The 22912-nt window shown below is 44.7% G+C and overlaps 1 protein-coding gene across 1 annotated transcript in view; it reads right to left on the bottom strand.

The window, feature by feature from the left end:
• Window positions 1–1733: 1733 nt before the first annotated feature.
• The window catches only part of LOC131572827 (urea transporter 2-like), a 303174-nt gene continuing 281995 nt past the window's right edge, over window positions 1734–22912 (bottom strand). The window contains exons 5-12 of the mRNA XM_058826210.1: window positions 14399–14591; window positions 12447–12636; window positions 11406–11534; window positions 8866–9058; window positions 6606–6753; window positions 4986–5120; window positions 3694–3743; window positions 1734–2427 (exon numbers count right to left, since the gene is read on the bottom strand). Of these exons, the coding sequence (XP_058682193.1) occupies window positions 2158–2427; window positions 3694–3743; window positions 4986–5120; window positions 6606–6753; window positions 8866–9058; window positions 11406–11534; window positions 12447–12636; window positions 14399–14564 (1281 nt within the window). The 5' untranslated portion in view covers window positions 14565–14591 and the 3' untranslated portion in view covers window positions 1734–2157. The remainder of the gene's footprint in view (window positions 2428–3693; window positions 3744–4985; window positions 5121–6605; window positions 6754–8865; window positions 9059–11405; window positions 11535–12446; window positions 12637–14398; window positions 14592–22912) is intronic.

Genomic DNA, 22912 nt, shown 5'->3' with positions numbered 1-22912 from the left:
TTAGTCCCCACTGAAAACTGTACATTTTATCTCTCTTAATGAAAATTTTTATAGAACTCTCTAGGTATCAGGCTGCTGGGCTACCACTGATAGCTTCAGTTAGTGCTTTTATTGTCTGCTGTTCCTTTGCAGGAGACACTTGATTTGTTTTGCCTGTTTTCAAGAATTATTAATACTGGCTATAGTTACTCAAATCTTTTGATTAGCTAGAGACTTAAAAAAGCTGTTTATACTCTATTTTTTATGGAAGGCTTCAACTCTAGAAATTGCTTTACTAATTGATTTCAGGATGGATTTTCTTGTGGCTGAGGAATTAATGTCTGCAGTGGCACTTACATGACAAATCCTTTCCAATAGCCATATTGTGCCTGGACTTCACTCTTATTTTTAGGAAAACAAACAATATGTTGGGCATAACTGACAGCAGCTGAGATTTTTCTTCACATATATGCTTCCAGCATTATTTTGCAGTATTTTTTCCAGTAACTTTGCACTGCTGCTATTCAAATATTTCTCTAATGCTGTGCATGAACTAAATTAAACTATTCATGAATAAGCTCTCTGAGTTCCCGTGTGCTTCATATTTCATTGACTGCTCTAGAGAGAAGGTCTTCAGACAGTTGTGTGTCACCTCTTCCATTATTCTGCCTCTTTTTGTCTCTCTAGAGCAGCAGCAACAGGGGGATGACCCTGATCTTGCAGTTTGTAGTGACCATGGGAGATTGTTTTGGTGCCAGCATTGGTTTGCTAATATCATGGCTCAAAGGAAGTGTGACCTAAATTTTACCAGAACTCCTGGAATGGCTTCCCCTGTTTAAACAAATATCTGAACATAAACAACACCACCATGTTTTTGTCTCCCAGGATGAATTCAGTCCTGGATTCTGTTTCTAGGGGACATTTAGAGGGGTGGCAGATGCTGGTGCTGCTGGATTTTTAGTGATAAAGGCACAAATAATCCCAAGAGCAGTACCCAGGCTCACCTTTTTAAAAAGTGTTTTTTGGAGCTGGGATCCCACCTGTTCAAAAATACTCATATGGATCTGCAAAACAGCCCTACATTGTAAGGCAGAGAGGACAGCATCTGATCTGAGTGCTTGTGGTTGCACAGTCCCTCTGGATTTTAAATCTTCACATCCTTTGGGTCTGTGGTTTTAAGCTGATCTTGTAAAACAACTTTAGAGTGAGGGAGCCTTTCTGACAGGCTTCCTTCACAGAGATTTTGGAAAAGTTCCTGAGAAAATCCTCCTTAAGGCATTTGGTACTTCCCTCTTGTAAAGACCTCGAGGAGGTATAAAGTGGCAGTGGTAACCTCTGACTTGTTAATTTCTTGTGGTTTAATAGAAAGGATCTACTCCCCTAGGAAAGGGAGAGGAAGAACTGCCACCAGCAGTAAATGTTTATCCCATTCTTTAGAGCTTTTTATTTCTCACAGGATGCGTATGGGGATTCAGACTTGCTATCCTGCAGTCAGCAGGAGAGAGAGATCTATTTGTAAGACAGAGGATTATTCAAGGAAAAGAAGAATGTTTGATCATTGCTAGCTAGCTGCTCTTCTAGTCTGATTAAAGCATATATATTCATTGCCTTAGCACTTAATGAGGAGCCAGGAGATGGCACCAAAAGTGCTATAGGATGTGCTCTGTAAGAATATTTACCTGTGTGTGTTGTAGCTGTAAAGAGGTATTAAAAGGGTTAGACATTGATGGCACACAAGAAAGGAAGAGAACAGTCTGTTTATTTCACTTTCAAATATACATGCTCTTAATTTGGAGTGCAGCTCTTGACTTAGTTCTTACATTATTTATTGTTATTAGACACCACTGCCTTCTCAGCATATTTACTTTGTTAAATTACACCTCTGAAATTAAATGCAACCTCTTGTCAGCTTTAATGTTCTTCTGCCTATTCTTATAATTATTATTGATAAGAAGTGACTTTCAAGTTAACAGCCAGTGGATTGATAAGGCAGCTGTTATTATGTTACCTGAGTGCTTTTTGGAAAGCTTAGCTCAAGGGCAAACCGTGATTCCTCCAGTGTGGAATGCTGAATCTCCAGCCCTCAGACTGCTGGCAAAAGTGGTGTTTGTGGCTGTGCTGTGCCTGGGTGATGCTGGAAAAGCTGCCCCCAAACTGCAGAGCTGTGTGTGCCTGAAATCAGTGAGCGTGGCGGCTCTTGGGGGTGCACAGTGGGGTGCCCCCAGGGCTCATTTTTGAGCTGTCAGAGGGTTTCTGCTCCTTTCGCTTCTGCTCCTCCCTCCTGCTCTCCAAGGCCCTTCTCTTCATCCTCAGGTAGTAGATCCGGTTGGCTTCTGGGTGTGTGACTTTGCAGAGGGGCATTTTGTAGATGGCTGGGTTTTCTGAGGTTATCAGCAGGAAGAGGAGTGCGGAGAGGCAGAAGGGCCAGGTGCACACCGGCAGCCCGAGCTGGACGGGACAGAACAGACACAGGCGTGCACTTTGGTACCGCTTTTTGGTCTCCCCACTTATGTCTGCCTCTGGCTAAATTCTTCCATTTGGGAAGCTGGGAGGGCCTCAGTTTTCCCTGACAGAGAGTGGCTGCCAAGTGTGGATTCAGCTGCCCACACAGAGGTCTGTTTTTCACCTGGAGCGTCATTCTGACACTGCAGACCTCAGTCCTGTCAGAGGCAGTAATTACATATACACCACCAATACTGGTGCTGAACTGAGCTTGGCACTAGAATTGAAGCAGCTCCATAGCTCTGGTGGCTGCAGTGAAAACCAAGACACCCAGCTCACATGTAGACAGTTGAATTCTCTAATAAAAAAAGCCAAATTCTACCCTCTCTGCTGGGTAAAATATCATGTATGGGGAGTATTGGTTATTCATGTTCACTCTCCCCAATGACTATATGACACTGGCATCACATCCAACCCTCAGCCCTCTCTGTTCCCCCACCTCTGGACCTGAATTGAGGCCTTCCAAAAGTAAGATCACAGGGATAAAAAGTGGGTGTCCTTTTTCCTGATGCCTCCCAAAAGCAGGTGTGTGTAAAGCAGCATATATGTCCAGACCTACATAGTACTGAGAGGATGCCAGATGAAAACATTCAGTGTATGAAACTCCTAGTTCTCATCTATTTTCTTTTAAGTTAGTAAATCAATTTAATTAAAATATGGCTTTGCTTTAATCTCTCAGATCTTAAAGAAGAAACAGAGCCTGGTATTTCTGTCTTCACTCCTTTCTTGATTTGTCCAAATGTAATAACTTTGTACTTAAGAGAACAGTCTCCCACTCATTTTAGTTCTCATACCCAGTTCAAACTTCAATAATACCTGTGGGCAGGGAAGGAGTTAGACCTTGAAAGAAGAAAATGAAAATTTAGATAATTTGGAATTGCTGAAAGATAATGTTCAACTAAGTATTTAATCTCAAACCATAAGCTGTTGCTGTAGCTCACATATATATGCACAACCCTATTGTGGATTACATGCTCCAAAGGTCTTTGAAATCTTATTATCAGATATAAAGTCTTCAGGAGCACAATTCAGCTGACACAGGGTCTGTGCATGACCTGCCAGCTGGCTGCAGCATTCTCATTTCAGTGTTGTCAAAGCTGACATGGAGAATTTTGAGGCATTTCTTTAACATTATATCTGAACAAATCAAGATGCAGTTAAAAAAAAAAAAAAAAAAAAAAACTCAGGCAAAACACAAAACACCACACTTACCACAGAGAGGGCATTAGCAAGAGCTGCTCCGGAGTAGGCACAAAATAATGCTGAGAAGACCAAAGAAAGCCCAGGATGAGGAAAATATTGTTCAATTCTCCAACGAAAATATAAAAAATAGCAACATTGTCCAAATGCATGTCCAAATATCCTCCCAGCTACCTACTGTGAGGATCACTGCTAGAATTCAACAATTTGTCGAAATGTTCCAAGAGAAAATGGCCTCAAATTGCACCAGGGGAGATTTAGGTTGAATACTAGGGAAAAATTTCTTCACAGAAAGGGTTGTCCAGCCCTGGCAGGACCTGCCCATGGCAGTGGTGGTGTTCCCATCCCTGGAGGGATCAGCAGCTGTGTGGATGTGGCACCTGGGCACAGGGGTCAGTGGTGGCCTTGGCAGGGCTGGGGGCATGGTTGGATGTGATGATCTTGGAGGTATTTCCCAACACAAATGATTTTGTGGCTACATTCTGTCCTATCTGCTCTGTATAGATGGATGGTGAATGAAGAACATGGTTTTGTCAAGATGAAGTGATGGCGGCATTTCTTTTATCTTTAATTTCTTTCTATTTAATTTCTTTTTATTCTCACCCACATGCAGTGGGAATTGCAGAAACTCTCCAGCAGTGCTGGACTTCAGAATTTCTCTGCCCTGTGGCTTCACACCACAACCAGTTACCCAGGGGTCTCCTTGCCCCAGGATGCCAGGGATGGCACAACAGGAGGCAAGGTCAGGCACCCAAGGGCTGAATCAAAAAAGGAAAAGCTACTGAGAAATCCAGAAACTGTGCTCAGGACACTAAGATAAAGATAATTGGAACCTGGGCATATCTTCAGAGGAATGTGTTAAATGGGAAATTTATTTTCTTAAACTTCCCATAGCGCCTGGTCTTGGCTGCTGTTGGATGTGGGGTCTTTGGGTAGGTGGATTTTAAACTGACTTGGTGCAACAGCTCCCTTCTTATGGCACATTTCCCCCAGTGATACATGTAATTATGAAAAGGCTGCTTCTGTGGAGGTGTTAACTTGTTAAACATGCTCATGGCTCAACTTGTGCTCATTTCACAAACAGAACTTCCACCCCTTGGAGATGTTTCCACCTTGTCAGGGTCTAACGCTATTCTTGCTGTACTCACACTGTACAGCCCAATGCTGATGCCACCAGAGAAACAGCTCTTGCACAGTACCTGGTTTTGGGACAGACAGACTGATGGCTGGCTCTAAACCTCTGCTCCTCATAAGCTGCACACCTACAGAAACTTTTGCCTCCCCTTTCTGTGAGTGATACTCACCACAGGCAAGCGACAACAAATGTGTCTGCCAGGTCAGGGCGTAGAACATGCCCCCGATGGCGATGCAGGCCAGGGCACAGTTGTAGTTGTGTAAGCCAAGGTAGATGCTGTCAAATGGGGATGCAATGCTCAGGGCTGCGAGACAAAGGGCAAGGCTGTGAGGTCAGGTAGGAGAGGAGCCTGCAGTAGGAATCTGTCATCCCTTCCTCATAACATCAAGGTGGGTTTGTCCTTGCACATGCACGAGCAGAAAGAGGAGGATGTCAAAGGAGGCTCATTATTTTGGAGCTCTGGTAATGTCCCTGTGGTGGAATTTGGCCCAGTCTAAAAGGTTTAATTCAGATAAAACCTCCTGTGTTTTCACTGAGTGTGTTGTATCCACACACACCGGTGGAGTATTCAGCCTGAGTATGGGTGAACCTTCTCACCTGGGTGTCCTCTGTGCAGAAAGCTGTGCCCACACACTGTTTAAACCTCACACATACCCTAATTTTGAATATCAGAGGCACAAATGCATGTCTTTTGTGGGAGCAAGCAGAGTTTTCCATTTTTTCCTAGTGACCTTTGTGAGATATGGTCTAGTTATTAGAGGCAGTCAACTTCCCCTGAGCAGTGGAAATTCTCCACTGGGATGGGAGCTGGGGGTGTCTGTCCCAAATCTGACCTCTCAGAAACTTCTGCAGGATTTCTCACAGGCTTCAGGAGTACCAGTGAAAAGAAGAGCTCAATATGTAGTGCACAGGCCACTTTCCTGACACTTGTAATACTAATGCATTTCCTGCTATATTGTCCTCATCTCTCCCGTGTTTCATCACCATGCTTGTCCCCAGAAACTTTCCCCCGTGATTTCCCTTCTAGACTGACCCTCACGCCTGTGCAAGACCTGCCAAATGCTCTTAGCCATACAAATTGTGGGCAGTTTTGTTTGAAAACATGAGTATAGGACAGCGACATCTTATTCAAAGTGCTTCAGAGCACAGAGAACTTGTTGGATCACTGACTTTTCCAAGGAATCAGACTACACTTATTCCATCATCTGTATTTATTAAAATTGGTCACTTAAGTGGCATTAATTTTGTCTAACCTCTCAGGTCTGCTTTGTGTCTCTAAATGTTGTTTCTCTCTGGTTAGTGGAGAGACAGGACATTTTTAGTTGCATTCATTTTGGTATTTTGACAAATCCACAGCAGGACTAAGCAAACTGCCTCCCAGATAAGTCTGTTTCCCCTTCCTTGGCTGACTGATTCTGAGGTAGGCCTTTGCTTGTGGCCATCATTTAAAGCAATTGTGGTGGCAAGGAATCAGTTCTGAAAGTATTTCTCTATTTATGATCTCCATGGGATTTACCACATCCACTGGCTAGAGGGTTAAGTAAGGTGGAAAAACCACCTGGCTGACAACAAAAAATGCAAAGTTTAAAGAAAACCTGCTTCTCTTCTTGCCTGCACCATGTTGTATGACCTTTACTAAGAGATAAAATTAGAAAAAATTAGAGACAGTTTGAAAAATGAGAGCGCTGTCCCAGCTACCACCAAACCCATACAACTTTAAAGTCTGGACAGAATCTGGCTTGGATCAGGAGACCTTGGTTGCAAAAATGATTTGGTCAGTATTCCTTACCTGCAAACATCCCCACAGCTGATCCAATTGCAGCATGGAGACAAATCAGTGGGGAGGAGATGAGCAGAGCCACAAGGAAAATGCCGCCAGTCCAGGGGTTCCCACAACCATACACCTGACCAATACCAACTGGGATGGACTGTAAGAGCTGCAGAAATGGCAGAAATGGCAGAAAAGGGCTTGTTATTTACTGTGTGTCTGTGCCCTGAGGGACACTGTGAGAAATGGAACTGCAGAGGGTTCTCAAAGCCTGACTGAAAGCTCACATAGTCTTGTACATCGGTATGCAAACTCTGAGATAAGGTGTGCTGACTTAGCCTGGCCATGGAACAGAGAAGATGTTGTTGAGAGAGAGACTGAACTGGAAACAGGTTTCAAATGACGGCCTTGCAAACAGACCAGATATGTTGGAGAATCAGAATTGTGAAAGATGCATTGTAGCAATGCCAGGTGGGGTAAAATAATAGGTGATTGGTATTAGAAGTATTAGCAGCATCCTGTGGCAAAATCTAATAGGCTGGAAAACAAATATAAGGTATTGTAACCAGGAAATAGGCTCACTTCTGATAGAACAGAATTTTTACATCTCTTATGTTTCACCCTTCTATGAGACTGATAATGGAATAAAATCTTTTAAAGCACCTGTCAGTTGCCCCATCTCTGTAGAGCTGGGATCTTCCAACAAGACACAGCAGATATTTTGTACAAGCTATTTGCTGAAAAGGGAAGGAAGAAACCCTGGCTCTGAGCTGGACTCTGAGAACCTCATAGAATCCCAGAATGGTTTGAGTTGGAAGGGACCTTAGAGATCACCTTGTTCCACCCCCTGCCATGGTCATGGACACCTTCCACTGTCCCAGGCTGCTCCAAGCCCTGTCCAGCCTGGCCTTGGACACTGCAGGGATCCAGGGGCAGCCACAGCTTCTCTGGGAAACCTGTGCCAGGGCCTCACCACTCTCACAGAGTAGAGGTTTTTTGCTCTAGTATCTATTCTAAACCTACTCTCTTTCAAATTGAAGACATTTCTCCTTGTGGGGAATGGCTTCAAGTATCCCTCCAGGCTCTGCTAAGTAGTCTCCCTCCATCTTTCCTACACAATCTCTCCCAGTATTGGAAGGCCTCCAAGCCTTTTATTATAAAAGATGTGCTCTATCCCTCTCATCACCCAGGCTGGAGCCTGGGCTGGCTCCAGCAGCTCCACGTCCTTGTGCTGTTGTTGCCCAGGGCTGGGGCAGCTCTGCAGGTGGGGTCTCACCTGAGCACAGGGGCACAGGGGCAGAATCCCCCCTCCCCTGCTGCCCACGCTGGGGGATCAGCCCAGGGCAGGGGGCTCAGGGCTGGGGCAGGTCCAGCTCTCCCCCCCAGCACCCCCAGGTCCTTCTCCCAGTGCTGCTCCCTCTGCTCATCCCCAGCCTGGATTGATCCCGGGGGCTGACCTGACCCAGCTGCAGCTCCAGCACTTGGCCTTGTTAAACCCCAGAGGTTCCACTTCTGCAGCCTGTCCAGGTCCCTCTGGATGTCATCCCATGCTCCAGGTGTGTCAGCTGCACCTCTCAGCTTGGTGCCATCTGCAAATTCCCTGAGGCTGCCCTTGATGCCTCTGTCTGTGTCATTAATGAAGATATTCAGTGACTCTGGTCACTGAGGACCCCTGAGGGACACCACCTGTCCCTGATGTCCACTGGGATCCTGAGCCATTGACCACAACCCCCTGGATCAGTTACCCTATTCTCCTTTGGGAAAGTGACCCTTCAGACCTAGAGCTAGATGTGAGGGGACTGGGTATAAATGAGTTTCTGTCACTTTGAAATCCTGATCTTTCCTCTAAATTTTCACATTGCCACTGACTGTGTTGCTGATTTTTTTTTACCCATATCTGGACAGCAGGAGGCCATATCCAGATGTGTGCTGGATGTACACTCAAGACTATTTTTGGGACAACCCAAGTTTGAGTGGAATGAAGCTCAGGTTCCCTGCTCCCTCAGGCTCCACCAGCCTGGACCAGCCAGGACTGTCCCTGGGGATTCTGTGGCACTGCTGTGCTTGCACTGAACCAGCCCCTGTACTTCTGAGAGTTGCTCCTGAGTCGTTCTGACCGATGTGTAAATTTTCACCCAGAGGTGAACCTCATGCTCACCTTTGCAGTGAAACACCACAAACTTGATGTTGTGAAGCTTACCAGAGGCACATTGATGTCAGACCAGGTGATATTGCTCACCTTTGCAGTGAAACACCACAAACTTGATGTTGTGAAGCTTACCAGAGGCACATTGATGTCAGACCAGGTGATATTGGGCACTGCAGCTACGGGCTTGATGAGGGTTGTGGGGAAGAAGGGGTTGTAGTGTCCTGTGGCTGCCAGGTACAGGGTGACCGCAATGTTGAAGGGCAGAGTGAAAACAGGAAGGTCCCATTTGCTGAAGATGGATCCCAAAGCACTGGACAGGACTGGACTGAGAACAGGAGAACAAATACAATTATAACTTCACAATTAAATACAGTTAAAATATCACAATTTATAGTGGTGAGACAGCCTTCCTCTTTGGTTACAAAATGGTAATTTTAGCAAATAAGGGCAAATACAGTTCCTTGTAGCAATGCCAAGTGGTGAATACTTCAGTATCTTCATCTGCATCAAACAAAGAGTTGTCAAAAGCTGTTCATATTTCTGAAAAAAATAATCCCACATCCATTTATACACCCAATACAGCATTTGAGCATGGACAGAGACAGGCAACCTGACTTACAATTCAGTTTAAAATTTGAACAAGAAGCAGAAAATGAAATTTTGGGAATGTCACATGAACTGTGGAGAACTTTAAATGGTCCAGAAAAGCTGCTGTCTTTCTTGAGGAGGCAGGAGGGAGTTGGAAATTACCTAATTTGCTTTTTTTTTTTTTTTTTTGTTTGTTTGTTTGTTTGTTCTTGTTTAAACATTTTGAAGGATATCAGGAGATGGCTCTGAAAGAGAAATAAAGCAGAAGAAGTGATCAAAGAGGGTGGAAAATCTTCAGTTAAGAGAGATGGAAATATTTGCTGTGTTAGACACTTTCTGGGGACTGTGAGACCCAACAGAGTGTTAAGAAAGGGCCACCACTGTAGCAGAGCTGGGAAAGGTGTTGGTATCAGACTTCACTCAGACTTTGACTGATGTAATTTTGTTCTGCCCAGGTACCATACAAAATAATACAGTTTACTGAAAGCTAAGACTTGTTTTTAAATAGCTTGATTATAGCTTGATTTAATATTTTTAGCATGTAAAGTTTTTGGTAGAGACTCTGCCGAGAGCCAGAGCCCAAAAGACATGCAAACCTTCAAAACCCAAAGTTTTTGTCTGTAGAACCTGAGTTATAATCTTTGTTTGATCTGCTCTCCTCAGGATATTTCCAGACTGCCTGATTTACACTTGAAGTATGTGTCCTCCATATTGGCAAGGTAATATCTGGTTTTTATGGGCCCCAGAAAGCTCAAGGAAGAGAAGAAATGGGCAGTCCTTGGTGCAAATGGCTCATGTTCTCCTTCCAGAAGTGTTCTTCTGCTACAGGTGAGCTGAAAAGCTCCTATAGTCCACTCCAAGTAGCAGTGAACATTACATAGTTTATAAAAAATCAATTTAAAGAATTTAATTTTTCAAGGAACTGCATTTGAGCCCTAGAAAGTCATTAAGCCGTTTATAATAAAAAATGACCCCATCCAAACTATTTGACATTTCAAAAGCAACATCTTGTGTCCCGCTGTATAGATGCTATCAGTGGGAAAAATGCTTTGCTCTCCCTGTGTAATCTCAGATGAAGCCTATTCTTTTTTTGACAAGATTGGTTCCCAAAGGAGTTTACAGACTTCCTTGCTTGCAGCTGTCGGAAAAAAAAATAAAAAAAAAAATCAGTACTTCAGTGAAAATGGTGTCCTAATTTCTGTGCTGAAATACAAAGCTTCTGTCACTTACACATCTTGTCAGGAAAAAAGGAAACAGTTAAATAAATGCTGACGTCTAAAGCTGAAAGTAAAAGTATCAGTTAAAAAAAAATCACTGAAGTGTCTGATTTGAAAATATTTCAGCTCTACCCTCAAGACTTGTGAACTAAACAATGAAGAAAATTTTGAACAAAAGACCTCAAGGAATTCTGGCAGATAAGACAAACTAAACGTTCTTGCAACATCTCCTGGATTTTGAGAGATTGTTATAAAATGACCTTTGCTGAGAATGACTTAAGAAATAAAATGTAAAACAAATCTAATCTTAAAAGCAGTGAAAATCCAATAATGGCTTGCATCTTACTGCTTACAGGGATTAAAATGTGACTATTAAATTAATTTCAGTTAAGGCTGCTAAACAGATTCTGCAGTGCTGTTCAGATCCATATTCAAAAATGGCAAAATTTAATCCTGGAAGGACATAGTCTGTCCATTGGAGCTACTTGAAGGAATTAATTTTTGCTCATGACTGTTGCATATCTGACAAGGGGAATATTGAATTCAGCCCTGGGATGGGCGCAGGATTGATTCGTGGATGAGGAAGAAGCGTTGTGGCGTTGGGTGCAGTGACCTCCCACCCGTGTGTGTCCTGCTGCTGAGGGCTGTTTTTGGAGGATTGGGGTGGGACTGCTTTGCCTGTGTGGTATAATCAGTGTTTTTGTGCCCTTCACTCCTACCACGAGCTCTGTGTGATGAACACAACCCTCTGGTGCTATCCGGTCTGGAGTTACTGGTGTAGGGCAGAGGAGGCCTCAGTGTGCCTGAGCTGTTTGTAGCCAGACCCACCCTTTGGGAATTGTCCCTAGGAGGATCAGTGGCACTTACCAGGCCATGGATATCACTGCCACAGGGGGGAGAAGCCACCAGTAGTAATCCCCTTTGTCAGAGTAGACAGCCATGAGCAGGCCCACCAGGATCCCGTTGTAGCCGTGCAGCCCGGCTGCGATGGACGGCCTGTGATGGAAACAAGCGTGAGGTAGAAAGCTTTGCTGGAGGTGGGACCCATCTCTGGGACCCACTAAAATGTGGTTTGTGAGTGTCCTGACCCCGGTGAAGGGATGAAAAGTGAGATTACTGATGTACTGCCTTGCACCGGCGTGTGAAAGGGCAGAAGTTTGGGGGCTGAGGGATGATGGAGGGGGATCCTTGTGACTCAAAGGACCTACGTGGTTGTGAGATGAATGATGGATTTGTCTTTACAAACAAGCTGCAGGTCTGCTGGTAGATAAAACTAGCACAGAGAGATAAAAGAAACAATGGGAAGGACTCCACTCACTGATCGATGAATGGAAAAAATGGTATTTGCCTTTACAAACTGTATATTTGCTGATAAATGAAACTGGATACTAAAAGATGAAAGAAACAATGAGGAAAAACCATAAATTCCATATGAATTAAAAATTAAAAGGGAGGGTTATACATTAGAGAGGAATCTTAGGTATCAGGCATTCCAGGGAGTCTGTACCTCTCAAGTACCTCAGCCAAGGGAAAGAGAGAGGGACATACAGCCAGGAAATTAGGATAAAAATGAGGCTGCATCCTCCAAAAATTTGAGAGACCCCAGAGGAATGCCCCATGGCCTCTCTCTTTATTCAAATAAAGTAAAAGGACTCCTCTGTCTCTTTTTTGGACATAAACCTCTGGTGTTGGTGGATTAATTTAATGTGAGGATGGCTATAAGGGAGAAAGAACTGTCTTCAGGAGGACAGACAGCCACAGGGACAGGCCAGCTCTTGTTGGGCCATAGCTCTGTCTTCACCTGAGCCTTCTGTCTCTAACCAGAGGCAATGACCCATCGAAGGGCTCCAAATAATATCACCACCATCAATTTTTATGAAGTGCACGAGGACATGAGGTGCCACCTACCTGTCCTGACTGAGGGCCAGCGCAGTTAATGTGGACACAGTGGTTCCAGTGCAGCCTGTGAGCATCCACCAGGGGCTCTGGATGAAAAGCCCCACTAAGATGATCAGTCCACTGAGAGGATTGTTGACAAACATCACCTGAGAGGTCCCTCGCAAGATCCAGTCCACCAGCTGAACCATTAAGGGTTTGTCTGGAGGAGATCAAGGCAAAACACTGTTGAAAAGGCATCATTTCAGCAAAGCACAATCTCTGCAGCCTCTTTCTGGGCACAGAACAGAGGTGAAATATTAACAGTTCTGTAAAACAAGTCTCTGACTGATTGTTGTCTCTGCATATTTTGCATCTGTCACTTGAGAATTAATATAGATGGACTGGGCACTGCTAAAAAATTCATGGAGGGACAGACAAACAAGTAATTTATTTATGGTGGTCAGAGGATTACTTGCATGGTAGATGACCTTAGATTCTGCTATAAATTCAATAAGGAGACAGAGTCTTTTTGGTGTGTAATTCAAATGCAGAGGGGAACTCTGAAAATACTTTGTATGCATGTAGGGAAATATGAAAAGGAAGCAATTTTTCTATTGTAGGAAGAAAATCAGCAACCCTGAACATGGTGGTATGGTGTATATAGGAGATGGGGTCAAAGGTTTCTAAAAAGTATTTTGAGAGCTAAAGAACCTAAATTAGAAAACAGTAATTATAGCTTGGACTCAGGGCAAAGAGGCATTTCTAGAGGACAAGAAGTTATTAGAGAGGGTTATTGAACCTGGGCAGAGTAAACAGACACCAAGCACAGATACCTCAAGTGAGTGAAGGGAGAAGGTGGGATGAGGGCACTGCAATAACTTTTTGCTGCTGGTTCTCCTCCTGCAAATTGACTTGAGTTTTACTTCTGCCTCTCTTCTGGGAAAAGTGCAACCATTTCTGAACTGCTGTGTGCTATTAAAGGATGATGCAAGGAGAATGGATGGGAGAGGGAAACTGCTTGTGTGTACAAGATGTTCAGATGTTCATGCAATGTGTATATTCAGCTTTTATTGTCTTCAAAATTTGAAATTAATCATCTTAATTTGATCGTTCATTAGATGCAGTGTAAGGTTCCAGAGTATTTTCTGAATATGAGCAATGGCTTATTCCTAAGAACTCCTTCCAGGCAGGGTTAAGGAGGACGAGCTAGAAGGAGGAGGAGGAGGAGGAGGAAGGGGTTCCTTAGAGGAAAATGAACAGGCTTGTCTGAAATAATTTTAATTAGTATTTGGTGTTGAGCTATGTATCAGCAATACACTTAGTTTCAGACACAAGCATTAGCTGTAAAAAGTCAAATATAACCAGAGGACAGTGGCCAAAGCTTTCCAGAACACTGAGTAAGAAAAGTTGTCTACAAAGCAAAATGGACCACTGGAGTAAAGAGAAAACAGGAGGAGATATTTCTGTGCCTGGGGATCACATTGGCCTGGCTGTAAATGGATGTCTCCTATTTCTCTCCCATTGCTGGAGGAGTACTGCTAACAACCCTGGCCTTGACACAGTACCTACAGTTTTACACAGCTTCTCAAATCCTCATCCCCAGTAATTACAGGTAGCTTGGACTGTCTGCTCATGCATTGCTCCTGTCTGGACAGTGAACCTTAGAGATCAGTCTTGGCTTCTGTTTTTTGGCATTGTGACACTCTCTCAGTGCTTCTGGGCACTGCTATGTCAGACGTGATGCTAATGACATGTAACTGATTAAGTGTGAAAGACATCTTAGGACTGTGCTGAATTTTGCCTGCTGCCATAGTGATGGCCAGAGAATGCAGTGAGATTGCCTTCCTGAGAGTGAGATACTTAAAAGGCCAGAGTTTGCAGTGAGCTTGGACCGTGCTGCTTCTGCTCTGCTTCAGGGGGTGAAACTTCACTGGAGGTACTGCTGGCAATATGGATATCCCCAAACACACCCTCCTTCTTACTTTTCATCCACTCTCCATATTCTTTCATTTCTCCTGTGAGATAACCAAAACCATGGAGGATCCAGTTTCCACTTCTCCACAGCAGGTCCTGAGCTCTTGGCATCTCCTTCTTGTACAGCTCCCTCTCATCGGGATGTTTAGTCACAACGATCTCGCCGAGCTCCATCCTCTTTTGGGTAATGGCAAAGGGCAACTGTAAAGCACAGAGACAATGTGTTAGACAAAACCCTTTTTGGTTGGTCTCTGACAACCTGCAGAACCCAGTGGTGATATCTTTTTTAAAAAATGGGATGTTTATGGAGAAGGGATCTGCTGGATCCACAGCTGGGAGGAGTGTGTGCTGCAGTGGTGTCTCCTCTCAGGGGTGGGGACCAGGCAGTGCCCTGCTGCTGTCGTGGGGCTGTGGCACACAGAGCTGCAGGGGGAAAGAGAGATGTGGCATGGGTGCCTTGCAGCACTCCACCCTCACTCCAGCTCCTGATGCAGCCTGTGACAAGCTGTTGGTTGGACATGACACATGGCATCTGCGAAAAAACTGAGTGGCACCTGTGTGCTGACCATGCTTGGGTGAGTGTGGCTGCTGTGGCAGGTGCTGAGAAGGGAGCCTGCTGAAGTTTGTCCAGCAGTGAGCTGGAGACAAGCAATGCAAATTGCCAGGATGGCAGCAGAGAGTAGGGGATGAGAAAACATGAGAGGAGAGGCTGAAGTGTGTGTCCTTTCTGATGTTGTGAGTTGGTGCTTTTGTGTATCACCAGGAATCTATGATGCTCCTCATTCCATATCTGCCTTTGGTAGGCCATCAAAAGCAACCTGGGGTAACATCAAAGCACTGCACAGAAATCAGCATCCACATGTGGCTTTTGACAAGGACAAGAGCACCGGCTCAGGGCTGTGTGCTACTCAGCAGGTGAATATTCAGCAGAAACAGGGGTTTATTAATCTTCCAATTACAGTTACGGGGCTTTGCTCATTAAAAAGTCCATTACCATATAAACCTTAAAGAGAAAATAGACAAATACACTGCACTGCAGCCTGGTGAATTACACCGCAGGTTACACCCTCAAAATTGCATCCCTGCTGCCTGGAGGAGCCTGACATCAGATGAGGGATTTGCTCTGGTGATCTTGATATAGTGTGGCTGGGTTTCTTTTCGGTATTGCCCCAAAGTAGACTGTGCTGTGAAGGGCTTGCCCCCTGTTTGGTGGAATATGGGCACCATCTTCCGGTGGGAGCCTGTTTATGGGTGGCTCGGAGAGGCTGTCTGTCGGCGCTGGAGCCTGCAGCAGCAGCAGCGAGGGGTGCCTGCCTGCAGGAAAGGCTGCTTTGCAGAGAGGAACATTTTCAGCAACACGGAAAAAATACCTGTGGCTCAAAACGCCCTCAGAAGAAGGTTCTTGAGCAAGAAAAGCTGTTTTCCCTCTGTCCTGGCAGCGCAAAGCTGAGTGCAGCCCTGCAGAGAGCTCTGGCTCTCTCTGCCGGCAGCTCTTCCCACGGCAGCCAGAGCCTTTGGGGTGACCTTCAGCACCAGCATCCGCACAGGCTGCTGTGTGAAAGCCTACTAGCAAAGCCTAAGCATCACTGCCTTTGTCTGAGCCTAACAGGGGAGCATTATAGAAGATATTACACGGTCTAAAACAAAAAAACCCAAACCAAACAAAAAAACCAAACAAAAAAAAACACAACAAAAAAAAACAAACCCAAAAAACCCCAACCAAACGAACAAACAAACAAACAAAAAAAAAAGTGGTAGTGAAAGGAATAGACACCTGCACGTCTTGAATCAGGTAATTAGGAATTGGTTTGTGTGGGAAGGAACCTAAAAGCTCATCTCATTCCACCCCCTGCCATGGGCAGAGAGACTTTTCACTAACCCAGATCACCTTCCACCATCCCAGGGCTGTCCAGCCTGGCCTTGGACACTTCCAGGGATGGGGCAGCCCCAGCTGCTCTGGGAAACCTGTACCACAGCCTCACAGCCAAGATTTCCTTCCTTATATGTAAGTTAAATCTCCCCTGTTTTAGTTTAAAATCATTCCCCCTTGTGCTGTCCCTGCAGGCCTTGTCCCCAGTCCCTGGGCAGCTCTCCTGGAGCCCCTTTAGGCCCTGCCAGGGGCTCTCAGCTCTCCCTGGAGCCTTCTCTTGTGCAGGGGAGCAGCCCCAGCTCTCCCAGGCTGGCTCCAGAGCAGAGGGGCTCCAGCCCTTGCCCAGGGGTGTTTCAGGGGGTTAACAGGGAGGTTTTGAGGTTCTGCAAAGTTGTGCTCAGTGTGGGAATAAACAAGGACCAAAAGAAGAAAAGGGGGTGGTTTTATTTGTTTTCTGATCTGTAATCTCATTCTGGCCAGAAGCTGAGTCCAGTTCCTGGTTTAAGGCAGCCTTGGTGACTGTCATTTTTGGCTATTCCTTGTGGTCAACCAGGAAGTCCTTGGCATAGGGAACACTGAGCTGGAGTTTCCCTTCTACTCCCCTCTGTCCTCTAGGCTGAGGGAATTTGCAGTGGTTAGATACTGGGAATTTACGTCCATCTGAGATAGTAAGAAACCAGCTCCTACTGGAAAACCAGATATTTGTGCCTGGTTATATCCCATGAGCACTGGGGCTTTGCAAGATGTATAATTTCCTCAGGTGTAGCTCTGGGCACCTTCAGGTGGAAGCCAAGCCATCTGAGCCCACACCTGCCTGCAGAAAGCTCCTGCTGTTCCCACAGGCAGCTCAGCCTGGGTGCTCTATAGGCACCCAGTATTTTTTGGGAGTGACATAGGGTCTGAAGGCAACAGCACAAGCAGAAAAGAGACTCCAGGGAAATGCCAGGCCAGCATCTGGCCATCACTGAGGTTGCTTTCCCTACAGAGGTTCACAAACATATTTAGAAATTGACCTGGTAACAGAGATAAATCTCTGGTGAACACTGGAACAGGCTGCCCAGGGCAGTGGTGGAATCAAAAACTGTCTGAATGTGGCACTTGGGGACATGGGTTAGTGGTGGCCTTGGCAGTGCTGGGTTATTGTTGGACTTGATGATCTTACAGTGCTTTTCCAGCTTAAACAATTCTGTGCTTCTGTGATCCTGTTCCATTTTGTCTACTTCGTTTATTTGCTCATGTTCTCCCTGAAGTGTTTTCCAAAGGATTCCAAGGGCTGAGGTGGGCTCAGGAGCTGCATTATATCCATTTAAGGGAGACTGGAACATGTCCTATGGTCTTGAAGTTTTAGGGATACATCAACAAAGAAAGGTGAGTGGTCCCTTTGATGTGAACAGTAACCACTATGAGCTGGGCAGTACAGCTCTTACCAGCAGGGAGAATAAATGCCAAGGGGTTGTGTCTAAATCATCACAGCACATGAAAAGCTTATGCTAATTTTAAACCCCACCGGGAAAAATTGGGGGTTTTACAAAGCAGAAACATGACTTCAGAGCTCCTAAACCCTGTACTTACAAGGCTGCACAGCTCAATTCCCTCTGAAACTGAGATGTGGGACCTGTGTTTTTTCAAATTTCTTGTTTTGCTCACATCATTTAACTGTCAAGGGTTAAAGGCAATGTCATCATATTTCCCCTTCATAAGGGGAAATCATAAGACCCCTTTGCAGTCAATTCCCATCTGTAGAGAGAAAGTAATATCTCCAGAGGGTGATTGGTATCTCTTCTTAACTTACCTAGCTGGGTAGTGAAAAAGGAAAAAAAAAAAGGGTGTTCTGCTCTCTTTTTCCACTGGCTGCAGAGGGTGGCTGAGCTTTTAGAGGTCTGTTTGCAGGCAAGAAAATTTCCAACCTAAGAGACTTTGCCAAGGTCAACCTTGAAGTTTTTGGAAGTGGGACCTGTAGTCACAGGCTAGTGCTTTTAAATCACTGAGCCATCTGCAACAGGCCTGTAATCTGCATTAAGTCAGGCATTGAAGTTCTGGGACTAAGAAAAAAAACAAAACAAAAGTAGCCCCTTTTTTATGATTCCTGTTTTCTTTCTTCTTATGGATTGGAAGGCAACGAAGTCTCATCTTGGATGGAGCACACTCACCCTCCTCAGATGGCAAAGCGACCTGGGACATGGCCGGAGGAGAAGGCTGAAGAATTACCAGATTTTGTGGGAAAGAAGTAGTGGGGAAAAAAATAAAAAAGCACAAAAAATAAAAGCAAAAAAAAAAACCCCAAAAACCAAACAGCTATCAGGGGGTGCTGAAAGCCTCTGCAGTGCTGCAGTGCTGAACCATGGGGCTTTATGTAAGAACAGCCCAAGGGGCTGCAACAGCTGGGTAAAATCCTGGAGGGATGTGGTGGGCACAGAGATCCCTGCACGATCATTTCACCCTGGGAAAAAACCCACCATTTCTATGCAGAGAACACCTGTCAGTCTATCGATGGGCTGGTGCTCAGTGGTACAGGCTGCATGAATAACAGAGAAATCATTCGAACAATTATCTAATTAAGGCTAATGAGAGCCTGAATCACTTATGGCACACCTAGGGCTGATGAGGAATTCCTTGAGAAAGGGCCTTTTGTTAGCAAACACCAATTCATCAGTGTGGTAATGAGCAGTCCTGCTTGATAAGAACATTTTCCAGACTGCAGGGTAGTGCCAGGTGGCTGGGACTCACCTCCAGACCTACCTGTGCCTGCTCATCCCCCAGCAGACAGCTGCTGCAGCCTGCTTTTGAGGTGCAGGGTGCTGACAGCACAGAGAAGTGTATCTTTAAGGCCTCCCAGACTGAGCTCTGGGTTTCTCCTTGGCTTGTGCTGCTAAAGAAAACGTTCCCACCATCACAAAGCCTTCACTGATCTGGTGGCCTCATGCAAATTAAAAAAAAGTAAAAAAAAGACCAATTTTTTTGGCCAGAACAGTGAGATGGTGCATGGCCAGCATGATGGTGACAAGAACACTTGGACCAAATGTTCTACAGGGCTGCTGTTTGTGTTGGGAGCTTGGCCATGTGTTAAGGTACCTGAAGCCAAGCCTGGATGAATTATCTTTCCCCTTCTGTGCTGAGAGCCCAGTCATCAGAAATGCATTGACTTCAAGGGATGTGGCCTCACAAGGGCCTTGAAGAGAAGCAGTTTGCAAAAGCACATTTCTCTCCATAAGAAGCCATAAAGGAATAGAGAAGAAATACCAGGTACAGCTAGGGGGAAAAGCTTTGGGAAGGTGACAGAACACTAGGCTGAGTCGGCACGACTTTACCAAGTGAGGCTCTACCAGGGATCAACCTGTTATGTTGAAAACAAATGAGTAAAGCAGGGCATTTCAGAGCAGTTGCTAAGGATGCATGGAGCACAGTTTCTGAGACAAGGTATAAACCCCTTAGCCACAGACCTTTAAAATAAGGAAAAAAAAGCCCAAAACAAATAAAAAAACCAAACCAAAAACACTTAAAAGGAAAAAAATTGCTCAAGTGACCTTTTTACCTATTACAGGCCTTAAATGAAGCCAGATTCCACAGCAGTTCTATCATATCTTTACATGCACAACCACAACAATTAGCAGCTGGGGTAGTTTAATGGGGCTAAATATGATTCTCACATCCATATTTAGATAATTGGCTTTTACATTGTGGTCTTGGAGTCTTTCTGTGTCTTCCTTTCCCAGTCTCTGTACTGTGTAACACAATACTTTGCTCCAAGGTGAAAGTTTACTTCTTCTTTCTTTCTCTGCTGCAGCAGTATCTCCCGCTCTGCTGGTGGAGGCACAGAGCTTATTTAATGGATTTTATTTGTGTCTGTGGTAGAAGCTGGCATTATTTGTATTTGGATTGTCTGTACAGCCGCAGTCACACACACACTTACACACACACTTACAATGTGTGTAACTGTGAAGGAGGCTTTGGCTTCCTTACCACAGGTCTCCTGAATGGTATTAGAAAGGGATTCATGGATGCATAAAACAGTTTGTGTGGAAAGGGACATTGTCTCACCCCCTGCCATGGGCAGGGACACCTTCCAGGCCTTGGACACTTCCAGGGATTAGGCAGCCACAGCTTCTCTGGACAACCTGTGCCAGGACCTCTTCACCCTCACAGGGAACAATTTTTTTTAATATATTATCTAACTCTAGTTCTCTTTCTCTTGACTCCCTATAACCATTTAAAGGTTTATTGCTGTGTTGCCTCTCTCTGGCTGACATGGAATGATCAGCATCATCTCCAGGGAGATCAGCCAGGTGTGTGGGACATCATGGTTGGGATGGGATGGATTTACTTCCAGAAGTTTCAACCTCATCCTTGTAGTGACACAGAGAGACTGAAATGGGACCTGTGAGGGTTGGATGTCTGTACCTGAGCATCTTGCCTTGACTTCCAGTGAAGAGCTGGTCAATATATGCATCTAGAGCATGATTCATCCTCTCCCATCCTACACAGATGAATCATGTCCCAAATGCTGTCACATTTTCTGTCTATAATGGGAAAGACAGACAGCTCAGATGCACACAGCTGCACCACGTGTATGCAGGGAGAGGCGTGATGAGTCTCAGCTAAATGACTGTCCTAAGGTTACTCAGGAAATCTGTAGCTCACTGGGATATCAAACAAGTACACCTTCATGTTTGCACCAAGTGCCTCATACGTGAAGAATTTTCAAAATCCTATCTGTTTTTTAATAATAAAAGTAGTTCAGGTCAGGTAGATATTTTAAGGCACAAAAAATCCTGTTTTTCTGCATATGGTTCCAGTTATAAAACCAGAGGGGAAAACAAATAGAGAAAATATGAAATATAAAAACCATAGCTTCTAAACAGAATGTTTTTCAAAGGTTTCCATGAGGTGTTGGCTGTTCGGCAAAGCAGACTGTAAAACAATTTTACAAGCCACATTTATTCTAAGAGCTCCACTTATTGAAGTACAATTCAAACTCTTGTTCTGCCGGCCAAGTTCCATAAATTAAACACTTGTCCAATAACACATACCTCTCCACTGTTTCTTTTTGGCTTTTTGTGTTTGTGCGTCTCTCTCACTCTTTTTTTTTTTTTTTAAATCCTTTGCAAATGGAAACAAAAAGGGTTTGCTTGTTTTAGGAATGGATTTAAGAAGCAGAGCAGTAAAAGTAAAAATAAGGCAAGGAAAAAGAAAACAGGTCAACAGACTAAAATGAGACTTTTGTTCCATTATTTTGCATCCTGCTGACACTGATTTACAGCGAGGGCTAAATCTGTGGTGTGAAGCTGTGTGGTGTCAAACATTCAACTGAAGTTGTGCCTCTGGATATTATGAGGAACTTGCCAGGTGACCTGACAGCTCTGAAGGGAGGTTGGATGTGAGTCCTGCCTTCAGAGAGAACCCAATATCTGTCCCTTCCCTAGAGTTATGGCCTTAGAGATGTGACCATCACCAGGACCAGCCTTTTCTTAGAAGAGAGGGGATAGGGAAGGGTGAGATGTCCTGTCAGATCTGGAGCAGGAAAGGACCCACAGATAAAGGAAAAGCCCTGTCAGTAGTGCTCCTGGACTCACTGGGCCTTCCCTTTCCCACCTTTTTCTCTGTTTATCTCTGCTCTCACCCACCTTCAGCTCATGCTGCTCTTTCAGTTTGGTCTAGAGTCTCATTTCCTGGCTGAGTCTAAACCTTGCAGATTCTTTTATTGAATCATAAAGGCTGGAAAAACCCCCAAGACCACTGAGTTCAAACTTTGACCAATCCCCACCTTGTCACCCAGACCAGAGCACTGAGTACCACGTCCAGTTTTCCCTTGGACACTTCCAGGGGTGGAGTGTCCAATGTTTAGCAACACTTTCCACGAAGAATTGCTGTCTTGTCCTGTCATATCACTTCTCCTTTAGTGCATGATCTGTCCTGGTGGTCACACCTGCCTTGTGGTGTCAGCATCTTCCTGAGTTTCACTTTGTTGTGACCCCCTGTCTTTCTCCTCCACACTGACCATCAGCTGTGAGTCTTCATTTTCATTCATTCTTCATTTTCAGAACTAGTCACTGCTCCGTCCCATCAGGAGGGAAAAACTGACTCCCACATCCCATAACACTACCTCCACTTGTCTGAAGCATTTCTAAAGATCCTCTCTGGTGGTGCAAAGCTTAGACATCCTAACATGAGCTCCAATGAAATGAATGCCTTCTTTATCCCCGAGAGTAGTGAGGTGGGAATAATACAGCAAGAAACTGGACAATATCTCTGCTTTCTTATTAATTTACAGTGAAAACTTGGGTAAGTCAGCTGCTGAATGTCTCTCATCAATTCAGAGGTGACCTCTTAAGTGAGAATAAATCCTTTTAACTCACTATAGTGATTCAGGGTCCTACTCTGTAAGGCTTGAGTGTGATGGAAATGAGCAGCCAAATGTGAATCAGTTTGGAGCTGCCAGAGAAATTACTGTTCTTTGTTGAGGGCTACCTTCTGCCAGGCTGAGATACCATAACTGATAGGAGTGAAAGAGAGGACAGGGAAGGAAATGTACCTTAGGACATTTTAGTGTGGAAGAAGGCAGATTTAATTTAGCTTCTGCTGAGGGGGATTTTAGGCAGCCTGTTCATACTGCAGTAAGTTTGGAGGCAGTCTTGTGGTCAGTCTCAAAGGCTGG

Source organism: Poecile atricapillus, chromosome Z (assembly GCF_030490865.1).
Source record: "Poecile atricapillus isolate bPoeAtr1 chromosome Z, bPoeAtr1.hap1, whole genome shotgun sequence".
Classification (NCBI taxonomy): domain Eukaryota; kingdom Metazoa; phylum Chordata; class Aves; order Passeriformes; family Paridae; genus Poecile; species Poecile atricapillus.
Note: the sequence above shows the minus strand (reverse complement) of the source record. Positions and strands in the feature narration are given on the sequence as shown.